This window comes from Lissotriton vulgaris, chromosome 1_1 (assembly GCF_964263255.1).
Source record: "Lissotriton vulgaris chromosome 1_1, aLisVul1.2, whole genome shotgun sequence".
Taxonomy (NCBI): Eukaryota; Metazoa; Chordata; class Amphibia; order Caudata; family Salamandridae; genus Lissotriton; species Lissotriton vulgaris.
In genome coordinates this window covers 185,963,263-185,979,565 of record NC_141685.1, presented here as the reverse complement: position 1 = coordinate 185,979,565, position 16,303 = coordinate 185,963,263, and the positions used below count along the sequence as shown (strand labels likewise).

Sequence of the window (16,303 nt, the reverse complement as noted above, 5' to 3'; positions counted from 1 at the left end):
AAATTAAGAAGTTATTGCTCAAGACAGTATGGTTTGTCTTTCTTGCAAGTGGATTACATGTAACAATGTCTTTTTAGGTTTCGCCTGTCGAAAGCTGCGCAAGCAGCGTTTCACACAGGCGAAATCTTATGTCAACAGTATGTTGGCCTAGTCCCGCCTCTGTCTTCCATTGGCTAGCTCCATAAATGGAGGCTTGCCATTGGAAGACAGATCTGTCTGTCAATGCCGGAGCAGATTCGTGGGCGTTCCGGCAATTTTTAGGCTTTCTACCCACGTCATGCGGCGGTGGGCGGGTTATTTTTTTTTTGGGTCTTGGCATCCTTCGTCACACCAGCCTGCTCGCTCTCCCTGTGAGGATGCAGACCCGACCCGCTCCCTACTCCGAGCTGGGGTGGGCTCCGCGATGTCACTTTCCTTGCAGGTAAGCGGAAGTGACCAACTGAACGGAAGTAAGAAAACGACCGTAAGGCTGCCCGAGGACGGAAAGCTACGGCTGCTTTCGGTGATTATTTGTGAGCATTGGTGAACCCGGGCCGCGGTGAGTGTGGTGCTCTTTCTTTGCAGGCTTAATGTTGGCCACCGGCTACAGTGACGGGGTGCAGGGCGAGAGCCGTGTAGGTGGGACTGAGTAGTGAGACCTGGGAGGGGTGTGGTGAGAGGCGCGGCCGCAGCTCTGCGGGGGTGGGTGGCAGGCCATGCCTGCTCCCCCACAAAATCAATCAATCGGGGTATACAGTCCTCGTATATCGGTCTCTTCTCAAACGAGGAGCATGCAATTCAGAAACGCATACTTCCGCTGGCCTGATGGCCTCTGGTGCCGGAATGGGGCTGGCGCATACCGCAGGGCCCCTGGGAGGGTCTGCCATTCACCCAAGCTGCGCGTTGGGTATTTTTGTATAGATCGAATGTTTTAGGTTATTTGTCTCCCCTTTAGAATTTCCCTTCCGCAAGAAGGTTTTGTGTGTCACTACATCTGCCTTCTGCCGGATCGCCACCACGCTACTCCGCCCCACCAGTGGCCCTTCCTGGTAAGTGTACCAGGAAATTCGGGGCATCCGGACCCTTTACATCGATAACCACTGCTCTGCATCCTCGCGCCAGACAAGAAGTTTGAGCTTTGCTGCCAGGTACTGCAAATTGGTTTTTGCTCTGCCCACTCCATCCGTAGTCCTAAAACGTTGGGGCCCTGGTGCTTTCACTTTCTAATCTTTATTCCTCAATATTGCATCCGTACCTTCTCCATTGACATCTCCAACCCTTAAAAAAATAATCCTCCCACACATGAAGTCTGCATAAACGCTAGGCCATTACGCCCTGAGACCTCATCCCCACTCAGAAGCTCGGCAGCTTCCAAATCTCATTAGGGCGTCTGGAAACCGACCCACCACTCCACTGAGCCCTCCTCACCTGTCGGACGCAAGTAGCAGAGATGGAGGCCACAGGCAAACCAAGTCTGTTCCAGGAGTAATAGAGCCCCCCCACGGGCGGAACTCAGCAGGAAAACAAAACTCCTGCTCGAGTGGGCCTGGATGTGTATTTGAATTATACTGAGTTCATGGCCCAATCGGTTATTTCAAGTGACAATGGGCTAGCAAAGAACAAAGCGCAACGACACTGTGGGCTTCTAGTACACGACTGCCAGTCCTTGTTACATGCAAATTAAACTTTATTTTAGATTCCTCTATAGCAAGTCCACTGTTTCTTAGCTGGCTGGTGCACAACTACCTGCAGAGAGGGGAAAAAGATGTTGACCTCATGTAAGGCCCCACAAAGTACCCCCTCGGCCTGCCCCTTCCCTGCCCTCTTCGACAAGGTCGTCTACCAACTCTCCGCTCTTTAACTGTGCTATGGTGACCACTGTCCACACAAAGCAAAAAAGTGTTCCTTCTGAAATAAAAATAGAAAGTTATTCGTATAAATTGTAGCACCTACGATCTTTAATTTCCAAAGCATCTTTATGTACAAATACATGAGGGACATACAGGGGTGACATTCTTATGATGCATAACTGTTATTTCATTCAAAAACACATATAGTTTTCATGATGGTGTTTACCAACAATTTGATTTTCTGAAGTACAATTTTACTAAATTGGACCCCGCCCTGGGTAACATTGTGTCCCAGCCGTGCAGTTGTCACTCACGTGTTTAAAGATTTAAATAAGGTACATTGGAGGTAATGTCAACCGTTACGCAGAGCATTTAGGTTTAGTTCTGAAATCAGTAGAGCTTCATGAAAAACGTACTGAAGGGTGGCTGCCGAAAGTACCATCAACTGTGCAGAACACGCATCGAATTCACTGGCACATGGTGTACAAATACGTCACGTTTTTAAGTTCTCAGAAGTTAGGAAGTGAGAAATGTAGGTCGACACCTATCCCCAGAAAGGGCATCTATAGAATCCACCCCACTTGGCCCACCCGAACCAGTCCTGTCTGCTCTCCATATCCCGTGACAATTACTTAACCTCGCCAGTAATAAACAAATCCCGCCTAAGCCGTGTTGTGATTGGGCTCAGCAGCTGTATTGACAGGCCGGGCTCTCGGGGTGGACAGGACCCTCCCATGTGGATTTAGCTGCAGGACAACACTGCCTGTCCAGAAGGCCCAGACACCTGGAGGACACCTTTAAGCCGCCTCCCGGCCAATTTGTACTTCAGAGGTGCCCTGGTGAGCCCCCCGTTGTAAGACGCAGACGCTAATTGGCTCAAGCAGCTTGTAAATCACTTTCTACAGGCGATGGGCGGCAGTGAGCTGACGCCTGCAGTGAACTGGGGATCGGCGGCCCCAACAGAGCTCAGAGCGGTAGAAAAACAACTCTTACATTTTACCCAGAATCATAGCAGTAGAGACAAGTAAAAAAAAAGGAAACATCAATTTCTGATAAACTTAACTGTTGCCTGTCGCGGATTACCAGATGCGCTTTCTTATTTGACAGCATTCATTTTCTGGTTTCATCCTTTCGCTCACAACCTTCTCTGTATTGCCAGATCTATGTGTATCACCTGATCCTGTAGTCTCACATCACTGGCCTTGTTGCTAAGTGCAGGTGCTTGTACACTTCTTGCTTCGTGTTCAAGGTCCATTTTAGCTCATAACACAGTGCAAGGCATCTTGAGCACAAGGAAAGGAGTAACTTTAGTGTCACCTTCCATACCCAAGCAGAACCAACTTCCAACCATCTCACCATTCTTCTGTTTCCAACTGTTTCCACTTGTGTCCAACTTGACCTTTACATGCGGCCCCTCCTTGTAAACAGCAGCAGTGTGTGGGGCTCGCAGTGTGTGGGGCTCGCAGTGTGTGTGTGGGGGGCTTGCAGTGTGTGTGTGGGGGGCCTCGCAGTGTGTGGGGCTCGCAGTGTCTGGGGGGCTCGCAGTGTGTGGGGGGGCTCTGTGTGGGTGTGTGGGGGGGCTCGCAGTGTGTGGGGGGCTCTGTGTGGGTGTGTGGGAGCTCTGTATGGGTGTGTGGGGAGGCTCTGTGTGGGGGAGCTCTGTGTGGGTTTGTGGGGGGGCTCTGTGTGGGTGTGTGGGGGGGCTCGGTGTGGGTGGCTCTGTGTGGGTGTGTGTGTGGGGGACTCTGAGGGGGGGCTCTCTGTGGGTGTGGCTCTCTGTGGGTGTGTGTGTGTGTGTGTGGCATTTGCGAGAGATTAAGCTATTGGCATTGTAAATGACAATGCTATTTATTTATGTTTTCAAAACCAACACATAAATAAAAATGTTGTCATTTACAATGCCAATAGCTCTAACTTTTGCAAAGGCGAAACCGTTGCATTGTAAATGCTTGTTTAAATATCTGTTTGGTGCCAGTGCATATGACTTTAATTTCTGCCTTTGGGATTCTATGTTACAAGTCCATAGGGTGCATGTATCCTTTGTGAGCTTAATAAAATGTTGAAAATTCTATAAATCCTCACTCCTACATCCAAGTTCTCTCAGGCTACAATTCTACACTCTGCTCTGTATGAAAAACAGCTCAAAATTTTCAGAATTCTGCAACTCTGCATTGATTTGGCTTGTGAATTATATTTTGGGAATATTTCATGTATTAAGTATTTAATTTTAATACTATAGGTGATTAAAATTACTGACGAAGAAAGGAAGATTTAGCGCCAGGCAACTGAAGTCAGTGCCATAAGAAGGATTATTTTGAAAAACTGAAGGACATCCAGCATTCTACGTTTCAACCATTTCCAAAATCTAGGTGTGGCGAGGAAGTTGGAGCTGAGGAAAGTACTATACTGTAAGTGAAGTCTCTAATTTAGCATTTCATTAACCCAGAGCAAAGCCAAATCTGTGCACAGAATAACCTTCATCTAAAACATCATGTAATTCCAGAGAGGAAGCACACACTGCATAAAAGAAAGTTATAACAAAAGGTTTCTTCTGCAGACCATCAAAGAAAAGACGCTGAGAGAAGACTCCGAAGCTGACACGTTAACAACCAAAAGATTGGAAAATTACCTTTGTTCAACAACCGTTTTTAACCAGTTACACGAGTTTGAGACTATCTGACTCTGGGTAGAAAACCACGACCCACTCTGCTCACTCTTGTGAAAACCTTAAAAATTCACCACTTTATTGTGTTCATAACCATCTCAGATTGTTTTTTTTTATTGTGTACTGTTCTGTATTTTTATGTAAATCGCCTCAACAGTATCTGCTGTGAATGAGTGATATGTAAAACTGTTAAATATAAAAATGGATTAAATGAGCACAGTTGCGCAATAGGTAATGTAAATAAATTCTCGTCTTCAGAACTACAAACCTTAACCTTACACCAAACATAGAAAGGGTTAAAGGAACTGATGTTCTGAGACTCGTGATCCACAATCGTACTGTGCACGTTCTAACGCCCTCAGTTACTGCCATTACGTCAGTGCAAAAAGGTACTTATCAGTTTAATTAATAAATATTAGACTAACACCTTATCACTGCATTGCTAAGAACCTATACAAATAGATTTGAGAAAATCTTCAGTCACAAAATAAGTTGCTGCCGGATAGGCTATAACCTAAAGACTATTATCTGCTAGAAATATTTCGACAGGTGTTACAGGGCTGCTTTCAGACATATTTTGCTCAATTGAAGTGTTAAGAAAATTACACACAATTTCTTTTAGAGATAAATGCTGAACATTATCTAAACAAGCCCAACTCTATAATCGGGTTCACTCTTACTGTGGCATGTAAGCAAAAGAAAACTAAACGTAGAGATATTAACTCTAGGAATACACCTTATAAAAACACGGACTGTGAGAACAAATTCAGTGTTCAAAACCGCCTCAATCAAGGCAAAATAACCTAAGTTGGGGAAAAAAGTTACATGTGCCAAAAAGATACAGCCATAAATCTTATCTCACAGAATTTGACACAATGCATACTGGGGCAAACCACTCTCAGTGCAAAGTATGCCAAAAAAGTTTCAGGCATAAATCTTATCTCACTGTGCATATGAGAATCCACACTGGGGAAAAACCTTATCAGTGCTCTGAATGCCAGAAAAGGTTTAGTATCAAAGCGAGTCTATATCGACATGCATTAACTCACTCTGTGGAAAAACCTTACCAGTGCGCTGAATGCCCAAAAAGTTTCAGTCGTAAATCTTATCTCACTGAGCATTTGAGAATCCACACTGGGGAAAAACCTTATCAGTGCTCTGAATGCCAGGAAATGTTTAGTATCAAAGCGAGTCTATATCGACATGCATTAACCCACTCTGTGGAAAAACCTTATCAGTGCGCTGAATGCCAGAAATGTTTCAGTGACAAAAGAGCACTTACTATACATACAAGGACCCACACTGGGGAAAAACCTTACCAGTGCTCTGAATGCCAGAAATGTTTCAGTTACCAAAGTATTCTCACTTGGCATAGAAGAACCCACACTGGGAAAAAGTCTTTTCAGTGCTCTGAATGCCAGAAATGTTTTATTGACAAAAGCAGTCTCGCTTGGCATATAAGAATACACACTGGGTATAAACCTTTTCAGTGCTCTGAATGCCAGAAATGTTTCAGTATAAAAAGCAGTCTCACTCAGCATATAAGAACCCACTCTGGGGAAAAACCTTATGAGTGCTCTGAATGCCACAAATGTTTCAGTGTAAAAAGCAGTCTCACTAAGCATATAAGAATCCACACTGGGGAAAAGCCTTATCAGTGCTCTGAATGCCAGATATGTTTCATTCAAAAAAGCAGTCTCACTCAGCATATAAGAACCCACACTGGGGAAAAACCTTATCAGTGCTCTGAATGCCACAGATGTTTCAGTGAAAAAATCAGTCTCACTCAGCATATAAGAACCCACACTGGGGAAAAGCCTTATCAATGCTCTGAATGCCACAGATGTTTCAGTGAAAAATTCAGTCTCACTCAGCATATAAGAACCCACACTGGGGAAAAGCCTTATCAATGCTCTGAATGCCACAGATGTTTCAGTGAAAAAAGCAGTCTCACTTACCATATAAGAATCCACACTGGGGAAAAGCCTTATCAGTGCTCTGAATGCCAAAAATGTTTCAGCCAAAAATCTCACCTCAGTAAACATGTGAGAATCCACACTGGTGAATACAATTATCAGTGCTCTTAATGTCAGAAAAGATTCAGAGGTAGAGATGGTTTCAAGCACCATAAGATAACACACCATTAAAATAATTCAGTGCTCCGAATGCCAGAAAAGCATTATTTTAAACGCAATCTCCCTCTACATGAGCAGACGCACACAGGGAAAAAACATTACCAATACTGTGAATGCCAGAAATTCCTATTTGATTGGCACAGCCTCACTAACCATAAGCGACTCCATACTGATGAAAAACCTTATGAGTGCTTTCAGTGGCGTCACTAGGGGAGTGCAGGGGGTGCGGACCGCACCGGGTGTCACCGCATCATGGGGTGTCACCAATCTGGTTAGTTAGCCTCAGCCTCGCCGTCACGGTACCTCTCTGCTGCGGCTGCCTGCCAGTGCTTCACTGCTTTTTATTTATAGTGCATCAGCATCTGTGCAAGCCTTGATTGAAGCCGTCGCCCACTGCAACTTTGTCTTAGCGCACCGAGTTGCGCACCTGCTTACAAAATAAAAATATTATACTACTCTGCAGTCAGTACAGTGATTGTGCACTGCAGCACGTCGCCACTGGCCACTCACGCACGCACACTACGCACCGGTGGGGTCGGTGATGATTCGGATGCGTGGTGTACCCACCCAGTTTGGGTCCCAGGGCCGTCAATCTTTAGCGCTACCAATGACAGCCCTGGGACAGCCCCCGCGCGCTGTGCTCCTCTGACGAGACTCGGAGACGGCAGCGCAGGGGAGTGCGTGTAGTGCTTCGCGCTGCTGCTAGAAATAAAGAATTCATGTGTGTGCCAGCAGCCTGAGCCATCTTCTTTGATATCCCGAGCGGAGGAGCGCCGTCGTCTCCCCTTCAAATTTGGGACAGTGGCCTGGGACTGGGACTGACTTGGGTTCGGAGACAGTCGGTCACGGACGGTGAGAGAGAGAATAGAGAAATATCATTTTTAGAATGAAGTTTTGAACTCAATGAAGTGAGAAATGTGGCAGGGCAGGCACACAGTTCACTAGATTCAGATCGCAATAATCGCATTACCAGAGTGAGAGTCCCAGACAATCAAGGCCGGCCCCGGGCCCAGGATTAACGAACATGTGTGTGAGTCATGTTTCAACTATGAATAAAGCTGTACAGGGCACCTGAAGGCCGGTTTTTACACCTGGAGGCCGGTAGCGCACCCAGGAGTTGTGATGCACCTGTTATGTGATCACGGCGGTCTCTGTGAGATTCTCAGGTGGCAGGCCCGTTTAAAATACCAATGTATCCATGAATTAGGAGAAAGCGTCTCAGAACTCTACCATCTTTTTCTTGTCAAGAACAGTATTCTTACATAGGTGCTTGCATGATTAGAAACTGTAGAAATAGCGCTACTGTGCTAAATAAACTCTTATGTACTTGAATATTTAATTAAACAAATCGCCTTCTGAACAACCAGTAAAACTAGCATATATAATTGAAACCTTTCAACAGGCACTTTTCAGTTTGATTTTTCCAAAATTATCCTGGGAAAATTATACTGAGCAAAGTGCCGGGGTCACTCAGTCGGTGCAAATGGGAGCTGAATTAATAATTTGTTGCCAGGGCTGTTTTAAATTTGATAGTCTGCGCAGTGGGTGCTGGGTGGGGTGGTGGAGCCTTTCTTAAGGTGCAGCAGATACAGGTGTGCCTACTTACCGCCATTCTCTACATCAAACTTTACTTGTCTAATCCAGATTTAAACGCTTGTTCTGAAACCATGTGACCCTGGGCAGACCTATTTATCTCTGCGTTCATTTTATGGTATATGTGCAGCTTAACAGAGCTGTCTGCATTGTAGTATAATGCAGAGGAGTTTTATTGACCTCTACGGCATCCTACCGCCTCTTCCACAATACCCACGAGGGCTTCTGTAATTCTGCCTCAAACTGGTTCCTTTAGAGAAATACTCACTGAAACGAGGTGATCTATGTACCGCGTCTCATGTTTGAAAAGCTGCTCCTGCTACCGTGTGCATTTTGTAAAATGCCCGGATTGGCCATACTGCCACGTTAGCATTCCCCTGATGGGCTGCAGGTGATAGGGCTACTTTCAGAACAGAATGGGCTTCCTGGGTGGCCAAGCCATGCCCCTATAGCTTCAGCCCACTCTCAGCCTCTTGAAGTGCAGGGCGGGTTTGAATATATTCGCCAGAGCAGGATTTAGCTTCCAGTCTGGCCCTGTTAATGGTATAACTTGCATGGATACCAGTTTCAAAATCTAGATATTCACTAACAGAGCAATGAAGAATGGAAGTCGTTTTCATTGCTGTGGCATAGCTTGAGAATCCATCCCTTCCCTGAACTTGTCGCATCTCACCTGGGCCCTCAACGACTGACAGGTCCACTATCAATAATAAGCCATGTAGGTAAATGACTTGATACGGATGATTTTGAATATAGTAACAATACAAAATGGCCAAGAAGTGTTTTTCAAACTGTCTATGATGCATGGCTGATATGATAGAAGATTAACTAGATTATGTGTGTTACGTGCTTTTAACAAAAGTAAGCAACTCACAATGCCAACATATAACAGAACATTAAAATATATATATATTTTAATATAATTAACACATATGTACATTAAATACATTCCTTCAGAAAGGCAATATTTCTCTCCATGTGGTCTCATACCTGGTGTGTCACACAGTTTGGTGCTTAATTTCCATCCATGTTAAAGAACAGTAGATGTTTCAGCACCCAGGCGAATGTGCTGTATAGCTAAATACATAGAATGTCCCAAAGGCGAGACCGATTGCATTGCAAATGCTTGTTAATCTTGGTGATGGTGTCTTGGTACACTACTTGTGGCGTCTTCTCTCACATTGCAGGTGGTGTCTTTTCTCACAGTAATGGTGCGCCTTTCTCACAGCAGTGGTGTCTTTTCTTACACTGGTAGTGTATTTGTATACTAGTCATACCATCATTTTTCACAGTAGTAGTAGTGTCTTTCTTCGCTGGCATTGGGGTTTCCTTCATCCTGGTGGCACTGTCTCTTCTCACACTAGTTCTGTGGCTTTTCTTACACTGATTTTGGTGTCTTTGCACACTAGTAGTGGTGCCTTTCTACACTTATGGTGATGTATTTTCTCACACTGGTGGTGGTAGCGTTCTTTCCCTCACTAGCTGTGTGGTTTTGTTTCGTGCTGTTGTATCTAACATTATACACTAGGGATGGTGTCTTTTCTAACATTGGTGGTTGTGCCTTTGTATGACCTGTGACATTATACCTCTGACAAGGTAGCGGAGCGCTTTGCTGCAGGAGCGCGTGGCGTGTTTACCGCTTTTTAAAATTTGCATTTGGTGTTTGATTTGTGCTGCGCGTTAGCGGCTAACAGACTGCTGGGCTTTTTAAAATTCCCCCTCAACTGCACAGTAAATTGTGTCCCTCACCGCCGCTTGGCGGGCTTGGTTCCTGGGGTGGGCGCCATCTTTGAGAGGGGCAGAGCAGCTTCCTTCCGCCAGCGCTTGACTGCGCATGAGCCAGCGAGGGGACGCCTACTTAAGGCGAGTCCCGGCTCTTTCCATCAGACAAGGTAGCGGAGCGCTTTGCTGCAGGAGCGCGTGGCGTGTTTACCGCTTTTTAAAATTTGCATTTGGTGTTTGATTTGTGCTGCGCGTTAGCGGCTAACAGACTGCTGGGCTTTTTAAAATTCCCCCTCACCTGCACAGTAAATTGTGTCCCTCACCGCCGCTTGGCGGGCTTGGTTCCTGGGGTGGGCGCCATCTTTGAGAGGGGCAGAGCAGCTTCCTTCCGCCAGCGCTTGACTGCGCATGAGCCAGCGAGGGGACGCCTACTTAATGCTCCCCCCCAGCGTAGCGGGATCGCGGAGCGGGCCGGAGTCGTGCCAGAGTCCTGCCCGTCTGCGCCCGTCCGCGACAGGACGCGCTGGACGTGGCTGGACTCTGACTCCGCTCCTGGCCGTCTTCCTGTTTATCATGCTGTGTTATACCAGAGACAGTTTGGTTGCCATCAACCGGTCATGGGTGACTTGTACTGCGCCTCGTGTGGATCCCTTATGCGGCCCTTTTACGTGTGGATGCGGATGTTTCACACTTTTTGCCCCCGTAAGTAGGGACTGTAGGGATGATATCACTGTGGCCATCAGCCCACAGCCTTTTATCAGCATCTGGAACCTAAACGCTAGTGCGCTTGTCAGGCATCATCTAGATATTTTCGATCTGCTAGTTAATGACTCTCCTGACTTATTTTGCCTGACGGAGACTTGGCTGCAGGATGCCGACACGGCCGTTGTCAATCTGGCCTTCCCGCCGGAATACTCGGTATTCACTTTGAACCGAGCTTCTAGAGGCGGAGGAATAGCCCTTGCTGTTAAGTCCTGCTATTCATGTACGTGGCATGGTCAAAAAATCCCGGGTTGCGAAAGTGCAATGTTTAAGGTAGCTATTACACCTAATTTCACCCTGTCGGGGCTACTGATTTATCGGCCCCCAGGGAGTGAAGTGGCTTTTAGAGCGGCGCTACCTGACGCCATCAGTGAACTGGCTGCGGGGTGCTCCAATTTCTCCATCATTGGAGATTTAAACCTGCACTTTGACAACACAGCCAGCCCCACGGTGTCCAGTTTTATGGCCGATCTTGAGGCGCTCCAGCTGATTCAGCTGGTGGCACAGCCCACCCATTCAGGGGGTCATACCCTCGATCCGTTTTTCACCAATCTTACAGAAGCCTGCATTTCCAGCTACACACCTCTAGCATGGACTGATCATTATTTGATACAGATCCATTGCCCTACACCGGCTATACAACCTAAGCCAGTGGTGTGTTCTATTCCAAGACGACGTTGGAATAAACTTAAGCTGGACGAGTTTTTCCACCTCCTATCGGCCGACTCATTTGACATCACTGGGTCGGCTGATCAGGTCTACGACAGGTTTTGTAATTGGGTATCTAGGGCCTTAGACACACTTATTCCCATGGTATGCTGTAAAACTGGATCCGGCAAAGCCAGCCCTTGGTACGATGACTCGCTGAGGGCACTGAAGGTCTCTTGTAGGCGTGCAGAGCGGGCCTGGCGCAAATCTTATAACAGCATGAAGAAAGTTCTCTACCTGTCTACGGTGAAACTGTATCACCGGGCAGTGTGCAGAACTCGTGCCGCCTTCTATGCTGCACAATTTAGGACTAGTTCGAACCCGTCTAAGGCTATTTTCAAGGTGCTGAAAGACCTCACTGCCAAAAAGGCAACTACGACGCACCAGAGCTCTGTGGAGCACTGTGAAAAATTGGCAGAGTTCTTTCTGGAAAAGGTTAATGCCATTTATCGGGCCTTTCCGTTGGCCACTCCCTCGGCTAATCCACCTTTTAAGCCGTTATCATCTGAGGGGTTGCATTCCTTTCCTATCTTAACACCTGATAGTCTCGACATACTGGCTCGTCAAGTGAAGTCTGGGTCCCCAGAGGATCCGCTTTGCCCAGCTGTATTCAAAGACCTAGCGGCACATGATATCTCGCCGCTATGTTCTCTGATCAACTCGTCACTTACATCAGGCGATGTCCCACTGAAGTGGAAGCGAGCCATGGTTCGTCCTATCCTCAAGAAACCTAGCTTGGACGGTAGCAAGCCTGAGAGCTATCGGCCAATTTCACTCTTGCCGTGGCCGGCCAAGGTGACTGAGGTGCATGTCAACGCAGTCCTCTCGGAACATCTTCGCCATGCAGATATCCTCGATGCGACGCAGAATGGGTTTAGGGCCGGTCATAGCACGGAGACGGCTCTGCTCTATATGGTGGAGCATCTTCGCTCCGTGCTTGGCGCGGGACAAACGGCAGCGCTGGTGCTGTTAGACCTGAGCGCTGCCTTTGACACCGTCTCGCACTCGATCCTTATGCGTCGCCTAGAGGAGGCTGGTGTCACCGGCATTGCTCTCCAGTGGTTCCGGTCGTTTTTAGCCAATCGGGCCTTTAGCGTGACCGTCCCACCTTACCAGTCCAAATTCCATCCGTTGAACCTGGGGGTCCCCCAAGGCTCCTCGCTGAGTCCTACGTTGTTTAATCTTTACGTAAGGCCGCTGGCTGAGGTTGTCAGGCAATGGGGTATGACGATGGTGTCATACGCCGATGACACCCAGCTAGCGGTTACGATCAGCGGGGATGCCGAAGTCGATGCCCCCAGGTTTCAACAAGGACTGCGGGCGGTCACCAGCTGGATGACGTCCAACTGTCTCCAGCTGAATGCTAGTAAGACCGAGGTCATGGTTTTTGGCAGACAACCGGAACTTTGGGGAGAGAGATGGTGGCCAGGGGACCTGGGTCCTGCTCCCATCCCAGTTGCCGAGCTTAAGAACCTCGGGGTCTGGCTGGACCCTACCCTTACGTTTGTGTGTCATACCAAACGTACGGCGGCCTGTTGCTTTGGTATCCTGTGCGGGCTTCATCCAGTGCTTAAGTTCTTTGATGCCCCCACTAGGCAGCTCATGATCCAAGCCACTGTCATCTCTAGGCTGGATTATGCGAGTTCCCTACTGTTTGGCCTGAATCGGGCAGAGATTGGGCGTTTACAATGGATCCAGAACGCCGCAGCAAGATCGGTGGTAGGCTTACCAAGATTCTGTCCTACCTCTAGCACTTTGCGTTCACTGCACTGGCTCCCGGTGGCCCAGCGGATCCAGTTTAAGGTCCTCTGTGTCGCCTACAGGATCCTGAAGGGGTCCCCAGCAACGATTCTTATGGCTCTTCTAGCCCATTACACCCCAACCCGAGCCTTAAGATCTGCGGACTTAGAACTGGCTGTTGTGCCACGCTTTAAGCGGAGTAGGGCAGGAGGGCGTTCGTTTCAAGTTCGCGCGGCGGTCCTGTGGAACTCCCTGCCCCCGGCGATTCGTGCTGAGAGGGATCTGCTCTCCTTTCGCCGTGCGGTGAAAACTTTTTTATTCCCTTAGTTTTTAACACTGTTTGATTATTGTTTCGTTGTGTTGTGCTGCTGCCTTGTCAGGCGCCAGGACGCTCCTTAGCTGGAGCATCTGTGCGCCAAATAAAAACGCATAACATAACATAACATAACGTATGTACACTAGTCGTAGTGTCTTCTTTCACAGTGGTGTCTTTCTCACACTAGTTGTGCGTCTTTTCTCATGCTGGCTGGTGTGTCTTTTCTCAAACTTGTGGCAATGTCTGTACAGCAGCAGTGGTGTCTTTTCTAACATTGGTGGTTGTGCCTTTGTATGTACACTAGTCGTAGTGTCTTCTTTCACAGTGGTGTCTTTCTCACACTAGTTGTGCGTCTTTTCTCATGCTGGCTGGTGTGTCTTTTCTCACACTTGTGGCAGTGTCTGTACAGCAGCAGTGGTGTCTTTTCTCATTATAGTCACAGTGCCTTTGTTGACTGGCCTCTTCCTGGACCCTCATGTTCAAATCCCACCCCGCCATTCTTCCTTGCAAGGGTCAGGCTTGCTCGCTATGCACCATATGGAGGCTGGTCAAATAACATTTGCCCGGGCTGCTTTGAGCTCCCAGTCCGGTCCTGAAGCTGTAGCAATCTGGTTCATTTCTATTCTGTGAGTGTGAGTCAGGACTCAGGCCTCGGAAGCATCGCTTCTGAACTGCCCACACCTTGGTGATTAAAAGCACAGCACTAGGAGCTGGCAGCCATTGAGAACAGAGATCGGCTGCCTGCCTTATTTCCAACTCCGACACACACAAAAACAGAAATTACCAATTCAACGGGTGAATTATCTTTTTTTGTGCACTCTTAGTCTTCACAGACAGTCAGTGCTATAAATTAGGAGAGCTTCAGCAGTCAGCTTTAAAGAGACGTGTCAAGAAGCGATCTCTGATCATAATTTATTTCAGAGCTGGTCGTGTTTGCTACATTATTTATGTGTGACTGCACGAAATAATCCAAAAAAACAAGCTCTCTTGCTTTGGCTCTTTCTTAGAAAGTTTCCCACTGATCTGTTAAATGTGTACTGGTACAAAAAAAAGGGAAGTCATGAGGGGGTGACGCCATGATTTACCCGCACCGGGTGACACCAACCCTAGTGACGCCACTGAGTGCTTTGAATGCCAGATAAGCTGCATGAGAAACTCCACACTGGAGAAAATCCTTATGCCATAAAAGCTTGAATCTGAAAGACAAGAGTTATGCTTCACGAGAGATCCCACTCTGGGGAAAAACCTTATGAGTGCTCGAAATGCAAGCAAAGTCTTGAATACAATTTCATTTCACATAAGAGAATTCACACTGGACTAAAGCCATATACAGGTGGGGAAAGCCAGAAACGTTTTACTCAGAAAGGAGATCTCACTAAACATGAGAAATGCATCCACAAGAGGTGAAAAGTAAGGCGTATCTTGAGTTGCAGAAAAGCTTTTAACAACCTGACTTTACATGAGAGAGCACATATTGAAGTTGCAATAGGATTCATCAAGAAACTCTTGCAGGATAACTTAGGCTGGCCGCATGCAACCTCCAAAGAAATTTCAGGCCTGGAAATATTTTTAATTGCAACAGAATCCACAATTTGAGTATCTGAAAGTTACAACACTCTCAAGGTCTTTACTTGACACAGAGAGGTGTTAGTGCTTGCAAAAATCAACTAATTGCCAAAGAAATCACAATAATAATGTCTTAAATATCCACCCAAAAGGTTTCTACTCGCCCTTGTTTCTTAACATATGACTGATGTTGGAAATGGGGGTTACCCAAATCTCCAACGGGGTAGCATGGCATCAAGCGGGCAGGCCAAACTTCGAGGACATGTGAAGCATTCACGCAGTACCCACAGACGACACCCAAATCACACTACAAAAAGAGTCACGACACCACCTTTGGTTGGAAAAAGATTAAGTTTAGTTATGTCTCCAACCTGCAAGGTAAAAAGGAACAAAATAGTGGTAGTCACAACAAGGCGCCAACTGGCACCGGAGCCAAGTACATCAGGGGAATTATCTACATGGGACAAAAGGGTTGAGTCCATAGTCCATAGTCCATAGCTGTAAGGAAAAAGGATGGTTAAATGAACATTAGACCTGGGGCCAATCTGGCGGGGCCAACTCAGGGTCTCATCCTCAGGGGTAGGCTGTAATTGCAAACTCTAATATTATGCATTAATACACTTTATGCGTTATTACGCCAAACCCCACCTCTGTAAGGGAAAACAGAACATCACAGAACCTTTAATATTAGACAGGAGCACCTGTCATGAATCAATCTGGCTGTCTCATTAACAAGGGGCATGAACAGGGGCCTGGAATAACTCGTCAGGCCAGCTTAGGCACACCTGCACTAAAGAGGCACGAAAGCACACCAACACCCATCATGTGTAAATCTCCAGTATACCTGGACCTCATAAACCTTAGTGTAGGCATAGCATTAGCATATTCTCTTTAGCAGGGTAAAAAGCCTACAACTCAAACTAGGCACGGAAGCGCACCACACCTTGACAGGTAACATGAAGACGCTGCGTTACCCTAGGCAACCAGTATCCTAATTAGGATTAAACATGGCAATTAACCCTTGCAGGACCCAGGGATAAACAAGCCACTAACAACCAGGCTAAATTACCCAGCCCTTCACTCTACAGGGCCTAACACCTAGCTAGGGGTTAACTTGTCCCTGTACCAATCCCGGGGGGCCTCAGTAATGTCCCGGCCCAGTCTAGAGGCTTAAAAAGGGGATCAATAGGGCCAATGAAGCTCAGTACAGTTTCCAGGGGCTAGCACAAGTCCTGTGGCGAGCACCGACCCTGTGCCCCGACCTCCA

General features: G+C 47.1%; 1 protein-coding gene across 1 annotated transcript; it reads left to right on the top strand.

Moving 5' to 3' along the window:
* Positions 1-403: 403 nt before the first annotated feature.
* Positions 404-6,581, top strand: LOC147738114 (uncharacterized). Its single transcript, XM_086925030.1, has 2 exons — positions 404-421; positions 5,265-6,581. Exons 1-2 carry the CDS (start codon positions 404-406, stop codon positions 6,579-6,581), a joined length of 1,335 nt encoding a protein of 444 aa, XP_086781156.1.
* The last annotated feature ends 9,722 nt before the right edge of the window (positions 6,582-16,303 follow it).